This window comes from Ostrea edulis, chromosome 7, assembly GCF_947568905.1.
Source record: "Ostrea edulis chromosome 7, xbOstEdul1.1, whole genome shotgun sequence".
Classification (NCBI taxonomy): Eukaryota; Metazoa; Mollusca; class Bivalvia; order Ostreida; family Ostreidae; genus Ostrea; species Ostrea edulis.
The window spans coordinates 79,807,655-79,832,897 of NC_079170.1; the positions used below are offsets into that span (position 1 = coordinate 79,807,655).

The following is a 25,243-nucleotide window of genomic DNA, read 5'->3' on the forward strand; positions in this document are numbered from 1 at the left end:
TGTTCTCAGTTGCATGGTATAAATGGTAAATGTAACTGATAACAAAAAATATCCTAATCCATCTACTACGTGTACATATAATATACATTAAAGTGATATTCGATATGATGTTGATGATTTGAAATTCAAATGGGAATTTAAATTTGACTGAACGAACATCATGATGCTGATTAAATTATAAACCGGGACTATATAGTGCGGTTATTTTTGAGGCACAAACATTTTAACGACCCTCTCTCTCTCTCTCTCTCTCTCTCTCTCTCTCTCTCTCTCTCTCAAATGATGTGTACACAGCTGCGTATAAACAGCTACGCGCCTGCACATACCCATACAGATACTCTGTAAAATATGAAGGTCCTCATTTGAAAGCTGTGTACGAAAAATAAAAGACAAATCATGTACTCTCTATGCAATATTTCTTAAAAACTTATTAAATTCAACAATTTAACCTGTAATTTTCTTTAAAATTTAAGAAAATCAGAATCTTTGTCACACACACATCTTGCATGCATATACAAATACTCTGTAAAATATGAATGTCCTGAGACTCCTGACTTGAAAACCGTGGAATAATGTATACAGACAAATCATGTATACTCATTATGCAATAATTCCTAAAGACTCACGATAAGTTCAATTACCTGTAATTTTCTTTAAAAAAAAATAAATGCAGAAAATCAAAATCCTTGCCACATGCACACCTTCAACACCCATATAAAGACTCTGAAAATAAGAAGGTTCTCCCCTGAAAACTGTGGGAGGAAGAGGTCACCGAACAAATCATGTACTCTCTCCGTAACATTTCCTCAAATTACACGGACGAAGTTCAACAACTTGTACACGTGTGTATTTTCTAAGAAATTGAAGAAAATCAGAATCCTTGCCACATGCACATCTCTAATATCCATACAAACACTTTATAAAAACAAAATGGCCCTCGCTTGAAAATTGTGGGAGGAGTTCGCCGGACAAATTATTGTACCCTCCATATAACAATAATTTTCAAATAAAGAGGCACAACTCCTGCAAGAGAGGCCAAAATGGATAAAAATTGCGATATGATCTAGAATAATCCTAGCAAGTTTCAGCATGTTATTGTGACAGATAAATTAAATTAGAAACAGAAAAACCGGCATCGCTGTTCACATTCCATAATATGTCCCCGTCTAACGACAGGCGTATTTTGTCAATTCGGGAATCACAGTTCTGTACATAACCTTTCCGTAGTTACTTCTTTATGTACATATCCGATCATGAAGAAAAGAAAAATGTTTAGCTACTTTGATCACATGAGTTTGAAATTGAAGTCAATTTATTGATAAAATTTCAAACTCCTGTGCTTTGATGGTATTCTCTTTAGAGAAGTCGAGAGGCATAGCCTTCATCGATGAAGGCAATGCGTCTCGACTTCTCTAAAGAGAATACTTTGGTGGTGACAAAAGGTTTGTATTTTAAATTTGAAATGTAATACATGTACATCATTTTGTGCCACATCAGTTAGAGGTTTGGTAAAATTCATGCATGCATTCAGAAAAAAAGAGCACAAGTCTTGATGATGTTGATCAAGTGAAGTCAAAGCCTAATAAATAAATAATATGTTTTACGGCGTGACCGTATTTGAGGGCGAAGCAAAAAAAATTTTGGCATTAGTATCTATATCCAAAACAGAAAAAAAAAAACAACCCGAAGTTAGCAGGATTTGATCCGCCTATATATTGAACGCGGGAAATATAACGCAACTGATGTAAACAGTACATTGTGACGTCATATTCAGCGTCGTATTTTAGCAAATTTACAAACATAGCGTCTGAACCACAACAACAAACATGGCGTTAATGGTGGAGTGATTATATATGATTAAGAAAATAAGATTTACATGCTTTTACGAATTTTTTAACATCTCAGAACGACGTGAACTAGGGTAGACGAGATTCAAAATGGAGAAATACATGTCCACGCGATAGTATTCGAATCGACGCCATTAGTACCAAACTTTTCAAGTTCCATAGGTATGGTTTAATTTTTCATTGTTTTCCTATATTTTCCTTTTAAACATGTATATACGTGTTACCTATAGGGAGAGCTTTAATTTAATCAAAAATACATAGTCCTAGAGACATATTTCAAACCATAATAAATCATTAAAATCAGGAACTGGACCCACTCATTAAGGCAGACCCCCTGCCTCCAATCGGAACACGCTCGGTCTTTTAAAAAATATTTGTCGGTTACGGAAATGGCCGAGTTGTTACGATTGCCCCTGCCTCATGAAGTTGCACCCCCGCCTTAACGGATATCCGCCCCTCGATATAAATATACATAGCAAATTAAATAAGTGTACAATTTAATGGTATGAATTAACGAACTAGCCTATATACAATTACCTTTTTCCGCATTTCGAGGTCGATTGTGTGTCTCAGGCGATCATTTTCTAGCCACTTTACGGGCAGTTTTAAGTTTAATTTATTATTATCATTAATTTTATAGCATGAACATTTATAAAAGTATGACTTGCAGTAATAGTTTTCTGGGTCCCAAAATCCAAGGGGTTTTATTTCTGTTTCCCCCTGAGCTTGATATGTTACATGATATTCTAGTCGAATTTTCATAACTACATGTAGTTGTGTAGTAAAATGGCACAATGTAATTACTATTATATTGTTGGATAAATATTCATTATAAAATGAGTTTGATAATATCAAAAAATAGTCGGCGTCTAATAACTAAGGCGGGCTTTTAAACATCATAGAAAATTTACAAGTCCCTATCGATATTTTAAAGGAATTCTATATTTTGTGCTTAATACACCAACTTAAGCCATGCATCCACGTTTTTTGTTGGTATCAAGTATCCTTAAAAACAAAAACTTGATCAGATGTTTCGGAACATTTCCGAGTATATTTCAAACCAGCCTTTTACCCCGGACTCATTACAACTGTAGCACACAGGCACTCGATATTTTGAATAGCTATGATAAAAACAATTGTCTTCCTGTAAATATATAATGTTTACAGGAAGGTAGTTGTTTTTATTATAGATATTTATAACGTCGAGTGCCTGTGCTGTAGCAATATAAACAGAGAATGCTACGAAAATGTATATCGCGAGATTTTTCGAAATCAACCCTCTTTCAATGGTAAAAATTGTATCAACCGAACCCGTCTCTTTATAACACGTAATTCTAATCAGTATAATTATGTATTAAAGTCAACAGTAAAACATATTGAGGGGTTACAACACGCCAATCGGCAGATATGTGAATTGTACAAAAAATATTTTACGGGATCTTGCCGAAAAGAAAGTACGAAGGTGCACGTGGATACAAATTTTGAAGAAAATTTTCGGCATATACAAATGACCGGGAATGTTTATGAATGGTTCTTAACAGCAGAACATTTTGTTTGTTTCTTAAGTGGCAAACTCTCAGAAGGCGAGCGCTTGCGAACAGCTGACGGTCGCACGTGCGTGATGGGGTTGCCTGGGATCTCTCTGTATCTGGTGTTGAAGCATCGTCTCCTTCTCAATCGGTCGTTCATAATCAAATTATTGCCTCACTTTCATTCATAACTTAAAAAAAGATGAAATGTACACAATTAAAACACGTGAAGAAACATGGTGCTTAATCGCGGACAGGCGGCGCGGATTGCACAGGCAGCTCGCGCTCCTATCTAGTTTTTTGCGTGCTCCAAACTCGTGGGCCAGTGTATGTTTGAAATTACAGAAAATATATTTTAGGAGGTACTTTGACACCTGAAATTCATTACTCTGACATTTCGGAAGCAGGCCTAAGATGAAATATTGTGGATGATGCACGCCTCACTAAATCTGTAATTAGAGGGGAATGGTGTGATTATATTTCGTGTTTTGATGTACAGAAAATTAATTCAAAATTATTGGAGAAGGGAAAAGTTTTCCGCTTGTGTTACCAATGCTACAAAAAAATGTATCTACGGTGTTCTATAAAATGAAGAAAATGCGGCAACACAGTTATGCAGTGCTATTGAAAACACGGAAAAATCAAAGAACGCCTGTTAACATTGTGTTATTTTTGAATTTAAAATCAAGGATATAAATAGATAGAATTAAAAATGGGACAGGAAATTTCAATGGATGATTATGAGAGTGACAGCTCGCTTCAGAGTATTCTTCAATGTAAGTATAGAACCGTGCATGTAAGTCCATGTATGTTAATTGGTTTTTATTTATCACCGTATTACATTGCAACACAAGGAATACCATTTTGCTTTACCCTATTGACTTGTACGATTGTGAAAAGGAAATGCCACTTTATAAGCCCCCCCTCCTCTCTTTCTCTCTCTCTTTCTAACACCTACTGCATATTCTTGTAAACACTTCTCAGCTGAGAAAATATGAAATATGGGGAATGTTTTAAAAAAAAGTTATATATACATGTATACATAGTTCATCAATTCGTATATTATGCTTTTATTTTGTACATGCAGTTACGTATTTATAGTATACCGAAACTTTAATATAGAACTTAACAGCCCCAAGTGTCAATTTACCCAGCCACCCACAGAGAGAGAGGGAGAAGACAGAGAGAGAGAGAGAGAGAGAGAGGGGGGGGGAGAGTTATATGTACTAGTATTTGAAATTGTGGTACATGAGGTTGGTTTAAGTGCATAACGGAACATATATTCCGAAAGTGCAGCAAGAGTTTAAATGTCGTGCCATTAGATCATAAATTGTCATTAAACCAATCCCTATTTCTGGAAGTGTTGAAGAGAAAATTTAAGCGATATAAAAGGCTTTCACGCAAGAGCTACAAACTGTCGGCGGCCTGGCTAGACGAATGCTTTGCCATGTGTTTTGTTAATTAATTGAATCGAATGACCGCGACTGGAAAAAAAAAAAAAAAAGAGCAGGCCTTGATTGCGAATTCAATTGAGTATGCGGTGTTTGGTGAACGTGGGTTATTCCCGCACATCCTTATGACCATGGCATGGGGTGAAATAATCGCTCTACTGTAGAAATATAGCTAAAACTCTGTTCAATGATTAAATTGACGGATCCAGGAGTTTATGGATGAGGGATGGACCAGACCTGAGATGTAGGAAATCTGACGATCCCAGATATCTCACAAGTACATGTAAACCCCTGTAGGGTTCGTTGCAATGGATATGTACATGTAAACGGCCCTGTAGCAGTGGCGTAGCTTCCATTTAGGCAAACACCTTTTACGTTGTTAAAATGTCGATAGCTTCTGGGGGCTGCGCCCCCCAGACCCCCTGCCTCGGTAATATTCAAACCCAAGCTACGCCTATGTGTAGGGTTAATGGGACGAATTCCTCGAAAAAAGTTTTGAATCTAACTGAACCATATACACGTAATTAAACATGTACATATATGCAAAACTGTGAAGCTTCTATGGGCGGATTCGGTTCCTGATATCAATAAAGTGGCGGATCCGGCTTCCTATATTAATAAAGGGGTGGATTCGGCACCTGATATCAATAAAGATTACCTTTTTGCCAAAACGATATCTGAAAAGATACACGATATTTAATGAGATGTCTGAAGTACCGAGGCTGAAACAGGGGTGGGTGTTACACGATATTCTACATGTACATGTCCACTCTCAACCCAGACTAATTATAATCATAGGCTCTTCATATGAAGAGCGTTTTGTTTGTTTGTTTTACGGATCCAGAAATTTGTCAAACGTATGATGGATGGGTTGCGATCCAAATTTGTTGTCGTTGAAGGCATCAAAATAACAAAAAAATGCCATTTTTGCCAAAGATATCTAACAGAAAGGGGTGGGGGAGGTGAAATCTCAGCGAGATTCGTCGAGGCTGGATATTTGGACTGACGCCTATTTGGAATAGGTGTCAGTCCAAATATCCAGTCTCGACGAATTTTGCTGAGATTAACAGCTGAAAATATCGTGCCACGACTGCTGTGACACGGGACCTCGCTGCGGTCTCATCCGAAGGCATCGTTGTACGGAGCTTGGCGTGCGATGATGTTCCGAAGGACCGCCCCATTTCATCGCGTCTTACGACAATCATTTAGCTGTTTGTCAATCATTTCACAAGCTATATCGTATTTTTTACAGCCTTTCTTACTTTTGATTCCATGAAACTTGCATTAATATTCACCACGTGAATGTCCCTACATTCATACGCATAATACGAAAGTAGATCTAAAACAGCGATTTTATCAGAAAATGTGGTAGCATTTCTTACAATGATTAGATATTTAGTCCAAAACATAAATGTTGGATATTTAATTTCTGTAAATGTTTACCCATGAGTACTCTTATTTGCTGAACCGAATATAGTGCGAGTAGCGAACGGAACTCTGGGTAGTACTGAGGTCCTATACCAAACCAAACCGAATCCCCAGGGGGTTCATGGACATTTGAAGTTGAACTTGATGAAAAGGTTACATGTTCATAAAACAAAGTAATTCTAGCTATGTACATGTAGCCTAGGTTGTGACAGGACCGGTCTGTTTATATGGTAGTATGAATAGCATGCAGCAGTACCTTTTATTGTAGAAATTGGAGTACATGTAGATATCAGGATAATTTCTGTATTTCTTGTATTTCACTTAAAGTCTTCAATAAGAGCAATTTAAAAAAATACATTAGATCTATCATTCTTGTACAAAAGGTTCTCTTGGATTAATTGAACATGTTGCCCAGCACACACAATTGAAATCTCCGTACAGTATGTTTTAAATAAAGGCATCCTTGTTGTAAAATTTACTTCTGGAGAATCCAATGTAAATATCTCAGGTTATTTCAGATCGGCAGGAGCTATAGGCTTGGTACTAATTATTAATTAATATAAACAGTAAGTGTTCATGGTTATTTTCATTGGAGACAGATTGGCCTTTTCCCTTCAGACCAGCAGATTCATTCCTTAAACACGTGTATGTTATGGATGCATCATTGAACTAATCTTGTTCTATGGAAATGATTGAAGAGTAATTAAGTTCTTCTGATCAGACTTGAAAAACAGTTTACCCCCAGAGTGTTGATATGCAAAATTACACTTTATGTGGGTTACAAAATGATGTGAAAATTTGGGAAGTTGCTCAATCTCAATAGACTGAAGTGTCATATATTAAATTCTCTGATTGAGAAAATGTGGTAGATTTTTTTTTCTTTGCTCCAGACAGTGATTATTCCCGAATCATATTTTTCAATTCTTATTGTATTCTAGTCTCTGATTGGTGAAATACAAACTAGGCTATGCAATTCATTTTTGTATAATATATACATGTACATGTAATCTATCCTCTGACGTCATAAGGTTTTTGCAAATTAAATCTTTATTTGTAAAAACTGTGTACATGATAGAAATATATCTTTCATAGGAATTTTATTTACTGGCCAGTGTATGATAAAAGAAAATCTAGCAAACTATACTTGATACTGAAAAAAAGTTTTTATTTTATAACATTACAGCTAAGTGTATTAATGTACATGTATATATATAAGAAATGTTGTCAAGGGCAATAACTCATGTGCTGGTATATCGATTATACATATTCATGGTATTAAAGAAAGAAATTTCATTTTTGAAATATTTATGAGGGTATGAACTGCAATGCTACGCCTGTGTACTTCATGAAAAGTATGAAGTGTTGCTGTTTAGACCCTCGTGTATTTTTAAAAAAAAAAAAAATAATTTTTTTAATATTTACATTCTATTTTTATTACTCTCAGAGAAATAGTTGTACTATATTTAACAAGTTGAGGAAATGGCTATAATTTCACATCAAAAAATATTGGAAATGTAAATACTAAGATATGAAATATCGATGTTAATTTTTAAGACTATGATTTTGAGCAGTGAAGGTAAGATAATAGTTTCTGATAGAATTTCAATAGAAGAATCAATTTCAGCTATCATAAGATTTATAAATGAAATTATATGAATTGAAGATGATATTGCCACAGTAATTCTGATGTCGTTAATTTTTCCTGCCATATGATTTTAAGAATTCTGAAGCTGCAATTACACACAACAATCACCTTTCATTTGAGCCATTGAGAGGCAATTGTATTAATGTTAAGATTTAGACCTTGTCTTTTGATATTAAACTGTAAAATAAATGTAGCTGGAAAAAAAAATGGTTTCTAAAACAAAAATTTTTGAATCTTAGACCAGGTACAGGGAGATGTGGAAAAGATTCAGATAGAACACCTAGCGGAGAAGTGGATCCTGCGAGCTTGTGTGGCGGAGAGGCGAGCGGCACCATACGGACGGCTGCGGTCAGAGTGTGGCGAACCGCTGATCCAGAAACGAGAAGAGAAACACATCATCAACAATCTAAGTAAGTGTTGATCCAAAAACTTTCTCTCGCTATAATGGCTGTAAGCATCAGGCCGTTATTCGCTTGGTCCTAGTGAACGAGATCTATAATGGCTGTAAGCATCAGGCCGTTATTCGCTCGGTTTTAAAGCCTTACTGAGAATTCATTATGTTTTGTTGCAGCTCGATGTTTGTTGATTTCGTGGGCGTATTGTATCTGATCTGTACCATGAATTTTGAATCTTCTTTGAAATACACAAAGTTGCATAATTTAATGCCAGTCCATCAAAGATTAACTCCCACAGATAAGCTCATACAGATTAACTCCCACAGATAAGCTCATACAGATTAACTCCCACAGATAAGCTCATACAGATTAACTCCAACAGTTTATCTCCAATGAATTAACTCTCATAGATTTTTTCCCACAGCACCCACGGATTAACTTTCCCATGGACTAATTAACTTTCCCATGAATTAACTCTACCATGTATTAACTCCCATAGACTTTCTCCCTGACCGATGTCCTCCTATAATCTCTGGAGATTATAGGTTTACAGCCATTATAGATCTCAACATTGTGATTGTGGACAGCAGATAAAGTTTTTTTTAGATACACTATTACTCCTATATTATTCAAACTGGTGTACATGATTCATCAATAAGATATAACCAATCAGGTCTCTGATACAGCGTCTGGCCTGTGTTGTCTTGGTAAGTCTGTGGTCGAGTATTTTAAGAAGTCCAATTCTAAGTAACTATTTATCTTACATGAGTCAAACTTGCATGACTAATGCATTTATAGACATACCTGCACTAATGATTTTTGGATGTTGCATCCAGCCTACATTTTCTGGAGGAGTGATTTGGTTAAAATGTTTTGCAGCAGGCCTATTAATTAATAAAGTAACTACTTCATGGTTTATTACAGTGGCTGACTACACAATATTAATTCGACGCATACACTTCTCTTCCCCCACAAATCCAACCTTTCCTGGCAAATTCTAGTTGTTTTCTTCTGTTTCTGGATAAAAACATTTTTAATTAGGGCCTTGCTTATAGGCAGATGCCTTATAGTTGTAGTGGTCAGCCAGGTTCGATCGCCGGTGGCCAGATAGTTCACTTGGTAGAGCACCTGACTAGAGACTCAGGGGGCCCGTTTTTGAATTCCGGTCTGGTCCGTTGCATTTTCTCCATTCCTGTTACATTTACATTTAGTGCCGTGATCACCCCTGGACTTGCAGGTGAAAGTCCTGCCAGGGGCGAAAAAGAATCTGGGTTGTGTGTCTTCGAGGATGAAGACAATTTTAGGAGGGATGAATGTAACTGTCAGCTTGGTACGATTGTTGGTGGCCAGTTAGTTCAATTGGTAGAGCACCTGACTAGAGATTCAGGGGGCCCGGGTTCGAATCCCGGTCTGGTTCATTGCTTTCTTTCCCTTCCTGTTACATTTGGTGCTGTAGACCAGCCCCTGGAACTGACAAGTGAAAATGCCTGCCAGAGGATTAAGATCCTGGGTTGATGTCTTCAGGTGTGAAGAGATTTAAGGAGGGAGGAATGTAGCAGTCAGCTGGGTTCGATAGCTGATGGCCAGATAGCTAAGTTGGTAAAGCACCTGACTAGGGATTTAGGGGACCCGGGTTCGAATCTCGGTCTGGTCCGTTGCATTTTCTCTCTTCCTGTTAAATAGTGATTGTTATGTATGTGTCCGTCCATGCAGAATGCTTTTCTGGACTTTTTTGGTTATCCCTGTAGCTATTGAGATTCTATACATAAACCTACAGCAACGGGTAACAGCTTAATTAATGTTGAGTGTGGATATTTTTGGTTATCCCTGTAGCTATTGAGATTCTATACAGGTAAACCTATATCAACAGGTGGTTAATTAATGTTGAGTGTGGACATTTTTGGTTATCCCTGTAGCTATTGAGATTCTATACATGTAAACCTATATCAACAGGTGGTTAATTAATGTTGAGTGTGGACATTTTTGGTTATCCCTGTAGCTATTGAGATTCTATACATGTAAACCTATATCAACGGGTAACAGGTTAATGTTGAGTGGACTTTTTTGATCTGTTTTTGAGTCATTTTAAATTTAGCAAATTTCAGGGATTTGACAGTTTTCTGGACTGTTTTTTGCTATCGCAATAAATGTTGAATTTATACATGGGTTAGAGATTAAGTTTGAGTTTGGGCTATTTATATAGAACCATGGATCTTTAACTTAGTACAGTGGTTGCTCTTTCATCAAATGCTCAACATCAGAAGTGAGATTCACGGGTCTATTGGATATGACGTTAAAAACGGAGGTGCAGTGTTGTGTCAGGCATTGTCACATTAAAGATTCCTCACTGCTAGACAGCACTGAGTACTATAAGCATAGGTCTAAAGTTGTTACCCACTAAACCTAAAGCTGCATGGTGACATCAAGGTGAAAAATTGTTGACAGAGCGTAAATCAATTTTAACAACCAACCCAACAGAGGTGGAATTTTTACCATATTTGGTATTATTGTAGTGGTCAGCTGGGTTCGATTGCTGGTGGCCAGTTACATTAGTTGGTAGAGCCCCTGACTGGAGATTCAGGGGGTCCGGGTTTGAATCCGTAGTTTGGTCCATTGAATTGTCTCCCTTCACGTTACAATAGTCTTAAATCACAATTTTTTTGTGAGTGTTTAATTTTTGTTGATTTTGCGGTAAGAATTTAACTACTCTTCCAATTGGCAAAAGTGAAACACCTTGAAGAACTCCTCCACCTGGTCAGGTAAGGTTGCATCACTGGTGCCAGTAGAGCTACAAGGTAAGTGGGTTGAGCACCTGACTATAGGTTCATGGGGCCCGGGTTTGAATCCTGGGCTGCTCTGATGCATTTCCTTTCTTCCTACTACACACCATCAAATCAAACTCCTCAAACATGCTAATTCATTTCAAAGTATAAATATTTATTCCCACATTATCACCAGTGTGAAACAGAAAATACCCATGTGAGACAGCCATGTGAGATTTTTTGTTATCACATTATTATCAGTGTGAAACAGAAAATACCCATGTGAGACAGCCATGTGAGATTTTTCTTTCCCACGTTATCGCCAGTGTGAAACAGAATTAAATTACCCATGTGAGATTTTTATGCCCCCGAGATCGAAGATTGGGGGGCATATTGTTTTTGTTCTGTCTGTCATCCTGTAATTCTGTCATTCTGTAATTCTGATGAAACTTTAACCTTGCTAATAACTTTTAAACAGTAAGTGATAGAATTTGATATTTCACATGAGTATTCCTTGTGACAAGACCTTTCCGTGAGTACCAACATTTTTGACCCTGCGACCTTGGAGTTTGACCTACTTTTTGAAAACTTTAACCTTGCTAATAACTTTTGAACAGTAAGTGATAGGGCTTTGATATTTCACATGAGTATCCCTTGTGACAAGACCTTTCTGTTGGTACTAAACCTTTTGACCTTGACATTTGATCTACTTTTAATTTTTTTTTTTACATTGGTCATAACTTCTAAATGGTAAATATTAGAGCTTTTATATTGTACATGAGCATTTTTTGTGACAATATCTTTCTACTGGTACCAAGATATTTGTCACTGTGACCTTGGCCATCTTCGGAATTGGCCATTATCGGGGGCATTTGTGTTTTACAAACACATCTTGTTTGACCTTATACTGCCGTAACGGTATTGATTGTGACATCATACATGTGCATTTTCTATGGTTTACATGACTGGGTGAAGTAATTTCGATTTTGATGTAGCCTGACTGCCTTATTACTTTTTGCTTTTGAGATCAAATGAGGATTTTGAATCTTCTCAAAACTCCTGGAATATCGCACTAAATGTGAGGAAAATAATCATTCATTATTCATTCATATGAGATAGGGAAATTCCACTGAGGGGACAAGATTCGCTGTCAAGATAGGACTCGGCATCTTAGACAGTGAATCTTGTCCCCGCAGTGGAACTTCCCTGAATCTCACACTCGTGCTAATGAAGGATTCTCTTAATATCACAAATGACCCCATTGTATTCGATATTTCAGGAGTGTTTCTATGTAACGTTTCTTGTGATATCTAACTTTGCCATAATTTTGGTTGAAAATAATATATGCTATCTAAAAGCACAGCCTGTTAGCAGAAAATCATTATTTTTGTCCAATATTTATTTCTGACTGCCCAACATGTTTAATTTCCTTGTTCAGTTCGAAATTTGGGTCATGTTTACATAACTGTGTTTAGATTTAGGTTTTAATTTTCTACTTCTGACGTCAGTTCTAATTGAGTAGACATCTTGGTCCTTAGAAGTCATAATAAACAGAAGATTGTTTCCGAATACACAAATGTGAGGTATTTCAGAATTAACACTGGAAGACAACACAAAAGTGTTGCATTTGAAAATTACTTGAAAAATAGTCGACACAAGAAATATTTCTGGAGATTTAAGGCTCACCAAGTTTTTTTTTTCCAGCTAAACAATAAACCTGCAAGAGAGGAAGTATGAAATAGACGTACAGCGTGCCTAAGTCACACAGGTTCTAATATTTCCTGGTTATTTTTTAAAGTTATTTTTGAGGAACATTGGATATAAGGTGTTTTAACTTTCTTCCAGCTGTTTTAACTTTTAAAAAAAGACTTATGTTAGTGTCAGAACTCGTCAGAGACATTCAAAGGTAACAGAAATATTTTTATAAATGCATCCTTATGTCTTAAAAACAAATTGTAAAAAAACAGAAAAGAAAACCCAACAAAAAAACCTAAAAAAAAAATCCCATTGCTTTTTGCTGATGTTCTGAGTTAAAAATGCGAAAAAAAATGTTGCATGTACTAACTCGAATTTTGTTAAAGATTTTATTTCAACATCTTTATAGCCTTGAATGAGTGTAGATTCCTAATTGCTTTGAACATGTGGATGGAACTTCTGGAATTGTTTTGAACGGTACATTTACTGGAATCTGACGTCTAAGTATAGTGTCCTTTCTGTCTGGACATCATAGTCCTCTATATCCACGACGTCTATACAGTGTAATCTGTATCTAATCTCAAGGTAGTTATTAGATAAATTAAATAAAAAGGTGTTATAGATAGGAGTTCACTCTCTTTCTTTCTTTCTCTCTCTCTCTGTGTGTGTGTGTGTTTCCCTCTCCCCTCGGTCTCCCTCCTCTCTTTCTCTCACTCTGTCTCCATCCTCTCTCTTTCTCTCACTCTGTCTCCATCCTTTCTCTTTCTGACTCCCTCATATCTCTTTGTCTCTCTGTGTTTCCCATCTCTCACTCTGTCTCTCCATCCTCTGTCTCTCTCTTCTCTCCTCCCTCTTTCTCATATTTCTCTGCCCCCTTCTCTCTCTGCCCTCTTCTTTTTATGTCTCTTTCTTTCTCCACTCCCCCCCCCCTCCCACTCTCTCTGCCTCCTCTCTCTCATAAGTAATGTATCCGGTTCCCATTGGATATTTTGTTGGAATTACATGAACTAACCATGCTGTGAGATAGACACAATGTACTAGCCTGCACCATAGATCTGTCTTCCCAGCTACAATTAATCAGAGTCTGTTTTTCCTGTTCTTCTTATGAAAAAACTTTTAATTTCTGTTGCTGAATAATTTGCCTGTCATTTTTTATCTCCTGCTTTTAATGACTTTTTGAATTCTCTTAACTTAGATCTGTCTAGTACCATGAGGGATGATGGACTGACACTCAAAACACATGTTAGGGGCAGGGCCTTTACAAAACAGCTGTCTCCCTGCACAAAGCATCATGAAGAGGCTTGATGTTGCATAGGCCAACAAATGCATTAACCCTTTATTTTACTGTACTGCCCCATAAAACTATAAATTTCTTTTATGGTTCAAGGCTTTAAAGTTTGAGGTAGAATTATTGCTAATTTCTAAAGTACAAAATTCCTTTGCTGCTTTGCATTCACTCCTAACAAAAACATCACCAACACTGGGCTCTTGAACATGAAGAAATACATGTACAAATGAATACCCTAATATTGGAACATGCATTTCATATGTACACTTCTTCAATATCTCAATTAGTAGAGTACATGTATTGCATGGTGTACTTGTTTTTTATGTGTGGGAGGTTGGAGGTTCGAGCCCTAGTTGTCGGTAGAATAGGTAGATTTGTTCAATGTGCGAAACTTTTCTTTACTATAGACAATCTGGTCTACCGCAATTTCAATTTTTCCAAATTAATCAATATTTATTAAGATCTAAATTGATCTGCTCACGTATATCGCTACACCTTACGTGAGCCGATCAAATGATCAAATTTTAATTCGATTGAAATCCAACAAGAAAGTAAATAATGCTAATTTTTATTGTACTCTATGTTTGTAATTCATATCTTTCATAATTTGAAACAGATATAATTAACACTTGATTTTTAATTTGCATAGATCGTTTAAATTGTGGATGTATTCTAATTAAAATCCTAATTCGTATAAGTAGTAAAGGCAAATAATGATTGAACCTAAGCTATGAAATGTCAAAAATTGCATAACTGTCTTGAAGACTGCATTAACTCACTATTAAAGACAATTGGTCGCGTACTAATTCACTCTGTATAGGTATCGTATTAATTCACTCTGTATTAAAGACAATTGGTCGCATATTAATTCACTCTGTATTAAAAACAATATTGGTCGCGTATTAATTCACTTTGTATTAAAGACAATTGGTTGCGTATTAATTCACTCTGTATTAAAGACAATTGGTCGCATATTAATTCACTCTGTATTAAAGACAATTGGTAGCGTATTAATTCACTTTGTATTAAAGACAATTGGTCGCGTATTAATTCACTCTGTATTAAAGACAATTGGTGCATATTAATTCACTCTGTATTAAAGACAATTGGTCGCGTATTAATTCATCTCTCTAATAGACTGGATATCTTTTCTCCAGGTTTTCTCTATTAGTCTACTGTTAATTTCACTCGTTCTTTGTTCTCAATAAATGCATGCTTGGCATCAGGAATCAAAGTCGCAGGTTAAGACGATACCTTAGGGTCTTGTGTCATGGTGGACAATGGCTCGATAGAGAAGATGTAAGACATACTACCTTGTGTAGATGAACTATAGATCTCATAGTATAGGGGGACCAGACTACGCGTAGTATAGGGGGACCAGACTACGCGTAGTATAGGGGGACCAGACTGCACATAATGTAGGGGGACCAGACAACACATAGTATAGGGGGACCAGACTACACATAATATAGGGGAACAAGACTACACGTAGTATAGGGGGATCCGACTACACGTAGTATAGGGGGACCAGACTACGCGTAGTATAGGGGGACCAGACTACATGTAGTATAGGGGGACCAGACTACACATAGTATAGGGGGACCCGACTACACGTAGTATAGGGGGACCAGAGTACACGTAGTATAGGGGGACCAGACTACAGGTAGTATAGGGGGACCAGACTACACATAGTATAGGGGGACCAGACTACACATACAATGTAGTATAAAGTGTGTGTATTACACGCACGTACGCACACACACACACACAAGCAACTAAATGATTCATTCAGTCAATCAGACTAATTAATTGCAGTACGTCCCACCCTGTGTGTGTGAGAGTTAATTCCGAATTGTAAGCATGTTAAGAGAGTTCTGTTTTCTCAATGAAAGCATGTTTTTAGAATTGATTATAAGTGACATATACCATTCGACATGGGAAAATGTTTCTTCAACAAGTCTACAAATCAGAGTGCTTAAGAACTGACATATCCACTGCACTTTTATTTTTGCTGAGAATATACCAACACTAAGGTTTTAAAACAATGTTTGAAACAGAACACAAACCCTAAAGCAAGTGCTTTTTCTTGTGAGCTTGTAGAACAGTATGTATGAAACTACTGAGGTATAGAGGTTTTCATTATGTTTTGATGGGCATTCCACAAGGAAATAATTTACATAATACACCATAGAAACGTGTTTCAGAAAAAGTGGCCAAGTGTTACAATTGAAATGAATAGCAGACTTTGCTGTTCAAATGAGTGACATTGTTAATATCAGTGTTGGTCTCTCCTGTCATTATGATGTGTGAAATAAAGATTCTAATCAGCATCTCATTATGTTGATATAGTGAAACCTGTCTAATCTGACACACACTTAAGGAGGTATGTCTCAATGATACTGATATAGTGAAACCTGTCTAATCCGACTCACACTTAAGGAGGAATGGCTCAATGATACTGATACAGTGAAACCTGTATAATCTGAAATACACTAGAAGACATATTTTGTCAGAATACACAGTGTGTCTGAATAAACAGTGTAAAACAGTGAAATTGAAAAGAAAAATATTAGGTCAAATGTCTAGTAAAACAGATTTCACTGGTGCCCGATTAGTCAGTTTTCACTGTACTAAGTATTTTGTGGGTGAGGTGGTCAGTTAGACTTTCGAGGTCCTGAATATCAGTATGCTAAGTTTGTACAATAAAATTTTAATTTTATGAGATGAAGCTGAGCACACATTGGGCTTTCTCTACGTTGACAAACCCTTCAACACGACCCTAAACATCACAGGTACAATCATCTCTTCCTACAGTACATGATAACAGTGTTAAAAGTAGTGTATATAATATACTGTAAAATTAACAATTGAAGTTTCTTTAGAATAAAAACAATTGTAGACTCTGCATGTAAAGTGACTGTATTAGCAGCGCTTAGGAAATATATTCATTTCATTCACTAATGAATAGCCTGCTCAGTTGTGTATAAATTAATTTCTCTGGATTCAGGCATGTATGTTAGATACTCTTAATGCTTGGATTTAGAACAATGAATTGGTGTTAAATGCGCAATGGATATTCTGTTAATCATGACAGATGACAACTTAAAAATCAAGTTTTTCAACAAGTTTAGGAGGAAGACAATTGGCTCTGCAACGCCAACAGCAGGTTAGTGGATATGAGATAAAAATCAGTTATACAATACATAGATTAATTTCACACGGAAATTAATGCCTTTATTATTTCCTTAATCAATAGAAAGGATGTAGGAAATTTCAACAATCTGTTTAAAAGATAAGCATCGTACTTTGCATAGTTGTTATGTTTTTAACAATCAAATTAATTTCACATGAAACCTCCAGCTTTATAGTCTCTCATCCGTCGCCCCTTCCCAAAGTTAACAACAGACCCCTGTATATTGTATCATGAGATATCAACATTACCTGATGTGTGGTCGTGTACGGTCGCTCAGCCTCAGTATAGGAAGCAAGGAGGGGTCAGCACATGTTTTTTGTACAAATTTTATCTTTTATAAAAATTGTCTGAAAAATGGGTTGGGTTTGGGGAGGGGTATTCCTCCATTTCTAATACACCCTGCAGCTAAATATTGAACTGAATTGTAGGTTTGGGGTTTAAACTCTGATGGTGACAGGTGACCCCCCCCCCCCCCCCCCCCCCCCCCCCCCCGAGTCATTTAATGGTGGGTACTTTAATAAGGAACTCTGCATTACAAGAAAAAATCAATGGTCTCTTGCTGTATTTTGCCTGTGTTCAGATTATAAGCACAAAAACAAATATTTACAGTCCTGAAATTTAAACTATATTTTATATACTGTATATGTATTTATTCACCAATCAAGGGCCCTCAGGGGGCATGTACAATTTTAACAATTTAACATTTTAACTATACATGATACAATATACACACATGTAAAGGACTATATATGTATGGTTAATAAAGAGTTTGGGTCTCTATCAAAATTGTGAAATTTTGACCCATAGCTAGGCCAAGGATTCTGAGACTAGGATGGGGCACAAATGGGCATTAATGCATTTGAACTTTAGATATCTTCTTCATTACTTCTGCATATTGTTAAGAATTATATGGTACTGTATAAGTTTTACATTGTAAATACACAAGTTATAAAAAACCTGTAGGTGTGAAATTCCCTACTGCAGCGTCAGGGGTTTTCTGTACTACCTCTCTCTTCCTCTCCCCTCAATGATATATATACAATCGATCATATTGTAAACTTTCCTGAGGCTTTTCACTAAACCATGATAGGTTGGAATTTTTGACCCGACTGGTCAGGCTTTGTGAATTTTTATTCCCCTCATAATCAGAGATTTGAGGACATATCACTTTTTGGTCTTTCCTTCTGCAAAATGTTTAGCCTTAATTGGCCGTAACTTTTGAAAGGTTGTCATCATTGGGCTTTCTAATTTCATATGTATTCAGTGTGACAGGACCTTTCTTTTTGTTCCAAAATTTTTGACCTAATGGGTTGAAGTTTGTCAAATGGGGCATCATTGTTTCACATCTTGCTTTTATATTCTCTTTGCTATTTAAGTTTAGAATACAGGTACATTAAATAACCAAGAGTTAGTTATATAAATACCCATACATTTTATTTATTTTCAAGTCAAAATGGGGCACACTGTTATGTGAGAGTAATGCAAAAAATTTGATGTCTGGCAAATGTAACCCATATGAAAATAAAAATTTGAACTAAAATAACACAGCAAAAAAAGTGAAATTCATCAGAGGGGTTGAGGTCAGGAACCTCAAACAAGGAACTTCCCAGCCGAGGACAACAATTTTTAGTAACATATGCTTCGATTTATAACACCTGCATCTCAATTACTCATTTCTACCACATGGAGCTAAATATATTTTTTCATTTATTTTTCAGAAGCAATTCTTAGCATGCTCATGTAATACTCTTAGGATACTGGTTATAATTATAATTAAATTTTCAAAGGATAAAATATCTGATTAATATCATATAGCAATTGTAGCATATTGATTCTGTGTAATACGTACATGACACATGACCTGAAGATTTCAAATGTAATATGCCTTAACCTTTAAACTGAAGCTAAACAGAGAGGCGTGGAATTTTAGAATAGTTTCTTTTCGTATCTAATGTTGTATTTCCATCTCACAAATTTATGACAAAACCTAATCAAGACAGATGCGTGGACTGTGACGGAGGTAAGTCCGACTGCATGACACACATCAATTATCAGTATGCCCTACATAAATCTCAACATACTCAGCGAAAAAGCCAGAGACAAATGAATTCCTGAGATAAGCTTAGCTATAGTGTACAAAGGTGAATACGGAATCATATGTGACAGTAACACTTTAGGAAGCCCTCATTGATTACAAGATGATGTTATTTAATGAGGCATGCACCTGTTCTGTGCAGGAAAATGGGGGGTCACATGTCTGTCAAATTCCCACGTAACAATGGGAGGATGTGGTTCTATTGTAAACAGCCCAGGGTTTGTGTAAACTTAGGAAATGATATAAGCTATCTAGATGTAAACATTGTAAAAATCTCCTCTCATACCATGGGCGGAATAACGCTGACCTTCCACCCCATCTTCTGTAATTTACGTAGGGCATCTGTCTTTGAAAAGCATTTTTTGCATCATCTTGAAGCTGATGAATGTCTTCAATTTGTTATTCACTCGATAGTTACTTAGATGTACATAGCTGTGGAGTTATTTTGGTAAGATTAATTTTTATAATGATGGTATTTTTGGAAACATTCAGTGAGTTATTATAAACATCAGGTTTTAAGTATCGATTTTGGCATTTCCCCTCATAGTGCAGTCTCCTACAAAATCTGTTGTATCCATTTATCAGTCTGTTTAAACATGTATATACTCTGAGAAGTTGTGTTCAATTTGACTCATTTTCTCATACGGTAATACCCCACCCCCAATACAAGTTTATCAGGGATGAAGTCGATGAGACTGACAGTGGTACCTTCTAAATGCTAAATATACAATGATTATATCAGGGTCTCTTAAGGGTTATGTTTAGGTTGATTTTTTAAAGGGGTAAAGGGAGGGAAGAATGGCAGAAATAAGGAGGAAGAGAAAAGAGATAGAGAAAGGCAGAAAGAAAGAGAGAGGGAGAGGGGGAGGGTAGAGAGAGGGGGTTAGAGAGGAAGAGAGAGAGACAAGGGGAGAGAGGAAGAAAGAGGAGAGAAAAGAGAGAGAGGGGGTGTAGAGAAAGAGGGGGTTAGAGAGAGAGGGAGAGGAAGAGAGAGGGGGCAGAAAGAGAGGGGAGAGGAAGAGAGAGAAAGAGAGGGGGAGGGTAGAGAAAGAGGGGGTTAGAGAGAGAGGGAGAGGAAAAGAGAGGGGGAGGGTAGAGAGAGAAGGGGAGAGGGGAAGAAAGAGAGATCGATGCAGAGAGAGAGAAAATGAGAGAGGAAACTGAAGGGGGAGAAGAAAGAAAAAAGAAAATCGGAGAAAAATGAGGAAGGAGGAAAAAAGAGACTCAGAAGGGAGAAGGACTTCTTTGTCTTCCCTTTCCAACCTTACATGTACATGTATACATCCATACGATATCAGTGTAATTGAGCATTATACACTTACATGTACATGTATACATCCATACGATATCAGTGTAATTGAGCATTATACACTTACATGTACATGTATACATCCATACGATATCAGTGTATTTGAGCATTATACACTTACATGTACATGTATACATCCATACGATATCAGTGTAATTGAGCATTATACACTTACATGTACATGTATACATCCATACGATATCAGTGTAATTGAGCATTATACACTTACATGTATAGTTAAACAATAAATGTCATTTTTGAAGATACATGAGGATATCAACTGTGATGTTTCATGCTAGTATACCTCACGAAGGGTGGTATATATTCCAGCATGAAACGTTGCAGTTCATTTAAAAAATATCATATTGTGACGTACGTCAAAACATAGACATAACGTCACACTTCGTCTCACCCTGCCTTATATCAACATTGCACGGTGTACTGTATTTTGGAGCTAAGAGATCACATGATTGGGATGATAATCCATGCAAGTTCACAATCTTAATCTGAGGTGTGACTTGCGAGATCTTTGTAACACATGTTGTATTTTTTCAAATCGTTAAGCTCTCTCAGTCGTGGGCTTTAAACTAGTTCATAATCCGTTCATATTCAATATGAACGGATTGTGTCGCGTGCTGAAATTGGTTGGTTCATAGAGGAAAATGCAATTTGTAATATAAATATACCCTCATATACATTGTACCAGTATTTTAAAAAATAAAATGAATTTTATATATTTACATTCTACTTTTATTTCTGTGGGAATATTCCCAGCCTTTAGAATTAACTGCTGTACAAGTGGAATTTTCCCCATAAAGACGGGTGTATATATTTAGCGAGATCAATTTTAGGGTCTTTGGCGATATTAAATTTTCCCATAAAGATGGGTGTATATATTTAGCGAGAGTAATTTTAGCGTCTTTATAATTCCAGGAAACTATTACCTCTAATATGGAATAAATTGTTGGCGATATTCAATTTTTCCTTAAATACAGGTGTATATATTTAGCGAGAGCAATTTTAGCGTCTTTACAATTCCAGGAAACTATTACCTCTGATATGGAATAAATTGTTGGCGATATTAAATTTTTCCATAAATATGGGTGTATTTATTTAGCGAGAGCAATTTTAGCGTCTTTGGCGATATTAAATTTTCCCATAAATACAGGTGTATATATTTAAACGAGAGCAATTTTAGCATCTTTATAATTCCAGGAAACAATTACCTCTGATATGGAATAAGTTGTTGGCGATATTAAATTTTAACGACCTCAATCATCACACACGCTAATAATGCCAAAATTAAATCATCGCTAAAAATTTTGCTTATACAGTATATATTTTTTATCATCAAGATTCATATGTGCATTGTTCAAAATTGCAACACAAGCTATCATTACAATTTAAGATAAAATGCAAAAACATTGGAAATGTTAACATACTCATAGGATGGTATTAGTGTGAAGTAAGCATATACTTGACAAAACTGATATGTATTTGGAAAAGGAGTCAGGAGGAAGAATTAGAGATGGAGGAGGAAAGGAGGGAGAGGGATGATGATGTAGGAAGATGGGAAGGAAAAAATGGTGTAGGGAGGATGGGAGCAGGAGATGATGTAAAGAGAAGAGGTGCAGGAGATAATGTAGGGAGAAGGAGATGAAAAGGGAGGAGGGGAGAAAGAGATGATGTAGAAAGGAGGGGAGAAGGAGATGATGTAGAGAGAAGGAGATGATGTAGGGAGGAGGAGATGATGTAGAGAGAAGGAGATGATGTAGAGAGAAGGAGATGATGTAGAGAGGAGGGGAGAAAGAGATGATGTAGATAGCAGATGATGTAAAGAGGAGGGGAGAAGGAGATGATGTAGAGAGGAGGGAAGCAGATGATGTAGAGAGGAGGAGATGATGTAGGGAGGAGGAGATGATGTAGAGAGAAGGATATGATGTAGAGAGAAGATGCTGTAGAGAGAAAGAGATGATGTAGAGAGGAGGAGATGATGTAGGGAGGAGGAGATGATGTAGAGAGGAGGGAAGCAGATGATGTAGAGAGAAGGAGATGATGTAGGGAGAAGGACATGATGTAGAGAGGAGGAGATGATGTAGAGAGGGGGGAGAAGGAGATGATGTAGAGAGGAGGAGATGATGTAGAGAGGAGGGAAGCAGATGATGTAGGGAGAAGGACATGATGTAGAGAGGAGGAGATGATGTAGAGAGGAGGGGAGAAGGAGATGATGTAGAGAGGAGGGGATGATGTAGAGAGGAGGGAAGCAGATGATGTAGGGAGAAGGACATGATGTAGAGAGAAGGACATGATGTAGAGAGGAGGAGATGATGTAGAGAGGGGGAGAAGGAGATGATGTAGAGAGGAGGGGATGATGTAGAGAGGAGATGACGTAGAGAGAAGAGGTGCAGGAGATCATGTAGGGAGAAGATGAAAAGGGAGGAGGGGAGAAAAAGATGATGTAGAGAGGGGGAGAAGGAGATGATGTAGAGAGGAGGGAAGAAGGAGATGATGTAGAGAGGAGGGAAGAAGGAGATGATGTAGGGAGAAGCAGATGATGTAGGGAGAAGGACATGATGTAGAGAAGAGGAGATGATGTAGAGAGGAGGGGATGATGTAGAGAGGAGGGAAGCAGATGATGTAGGGAAAAGGACATGATGTAGAGAGGAGGGGATGATGTAGAGAGGAGGGAAACAGATGATGTAGGGAGAAGGACATAATGTAGGGAGGAGGAAATGATGTAGGGAGGAGGGGAGAAGGAGTTGTGTAGGGAGAAGGGAGCAGAAGTGTGGTATGAGGAAGAGGTCTTCCTGCTCCCCTTCTCCTTACATCATCTACTTGTCAGGAGATTATAGAAGGAAATAATGTGATTATTTCATTGTAGCTAAAGTAACTGCATTTCTATGATGTAAATGCCCTCTGCATCTCTCTATCTGTGGGTATGCATCTGACTGCCTCTCTCAATCCATGTTCAAAATCAAGAGTTCCTTAAAATTATGTTACAATATCGACATATATCAAGGCCTGCGTATACATCAATGGGTTGTTTGTTATGAACACAATTGTGGTCGTGATAACAGGAAATGCGTACACTCGACTATATTCCTTCTTCCCTCATGCTCAGAACTTTTACTTATTGTAACTAAAATTAGAAACTGTCAATATATATGTTGTTCTGTGAAGTACACATCTTCCCTGTCTAAAATCCCTTACAACTGAAGTTCTACCGGACATTTTTCTTGGAAATTTATGATTTTATTACATTTTAGAAAATGTGCAGACACTGTGTGTGAACAAATCTCTCTTAATGTGCACTTCATTGGATTTGAGAAATCTTGTTAGAGAAAAGGAACATCTTTATATTTCAAGTGTTTAAAAAAGTGACAGTCAATATTTCAAGTATAAACAACGGCCGTTGAGAGACGTAGTTTCTGAGGTATGTACATGAGCTGTCTGTTTTTGTTTTCAAACTTGCATTTAATAGCGTCCTTGGATAATTACATTAATCCTTTACTGTTAATTGAAATGAGGCAACAGAAACAAATGGATGCATGCGTAGAAAAATTAAAATCATCATGTTGGTGTTGCATCTTCCTGGTAGTTTACCTCCCTTTTAACGAATTTCATTGCCATGGAAATTCTTTTATAGTTTTTAGAGGAGTTATTCCTCTTTAATGTCTAAAATGTAAAGTTACAAGAAATCAAATTTGACTTCAGCTATGATATATTTTATTTTAGATATTGAGAACATGTAACTATAAACATGATACAGTGCTCACCCTGCCAGGGTTCATATTTAAGACATTGCTCTCCTAGTGTCACAGTTCATATGAGACAGTGCTCTCCTAATGTTATGGTTCATATGAGACACTGCAGTGTTCTCCCAGTATCACAGTTCATATTTGACATTGCCTCTCCAGTGTCACAGTTCATACGAGACAGGTGTCTCTCCAGTGTCACGGTTCATACGTTACAGTGCTGACCTGCAGGGTTGAGGACTTGATCAATATGACGTCCAACTTTTCCTCTGGCAGTTATTGGATCGATTCTCAGTAAATCATGCTCATATGTAAACTTGTAAATCTAAGAATGCTCTACCAATTGTGTAATCTGAATTTTAACTCTTCTCTGATTTGTATGCAATACTTTATAAAAAAAAAAATTCTTCATCTTTTTAACTGTACTAACACAACTTTTCTTCGACTGATACCAGGGTATTTGTAAGAGCCACACTTCACAGATAATGCCGTTTTGTAAACTCTGTGACTCGATTGGTACATTTGTACTACCGTTATTGCATAGTCTTCGTGCTCTGACTTAACAGAGCTTGGGCCAGTTGTTGCAGAGTCTGATGCTGCGGTTGTCTTTGACGGATGTTCCTATCTAGTTCGTCCCATGCATGTTCAGTAATTTGAAGGCATGGTAATTTGAAGGCATGGCTAAGGAAGAACCTGGATATTGTGTCTTTGTGGCATATCACGTATTAGACGAGCACTATGTGGTCTGGCATTTTCATGTTGGAATACTGCTCCGGGACGCTGCATTATTGGAACTACATGTAACTGCTGTCCTGCCTGTATAGGCTATTGCTGCTCACATCATAACACTA

At 36.9% G+C, this 25,243-nt stretch overlaps 1 protein-coding gene and 1 non-coding gene across 7 annotated transcripts in view; both read left to right on the forward strand.

Annotated features, from left to right (window-relative positions):
• Nucleotides 1–3,331: 3,331 nt before the first annotated feature.
• LOC125653381 (FYVE, RhoGEF and PH domain-containing protein 2-like) overlaps nucleotides 3,332–25,243 on the forward strand; it is a 63,775-nt gene continuing 41,863 nt past the window's right edge. For 4 of the 6 annotated variants that reach the window (XM_048882820.2, XM_048882822.2, XM_048882821.2 and 1 more), the window contains exons 1-2: nucleotides 3,332–4,152; nucleotides 8,140–8,310. In XM_048882820.2, coding sequence (XP_048738777.1) covers nucleotides 4,089–4,152; nucleotides 8,140–8,310 — 235 coding nt within the window. In that variant the 5' untranslated portion in view covers nucleotides 3,332–4,088. Of the gene's footprint in view, nucleotides 4,153–8,139; nucleotides 8,311–12,847; nucleotides 12,964–23,790; nucleotides 24,071–25,243 lie in introns of those variants that run through there. The other 2 variants (XM_056145446.1, XM_056145444.1) reach the window with 2 other exon arrangements.
• Trnap-agg (transfer RNA proline (anticodon AGG)) lies at nucleotides 9,877–9,949 on the forward strand. The gene has a single exon. It is a non-coding gene; the product is annotated as a tRNA-Pro (tRNA).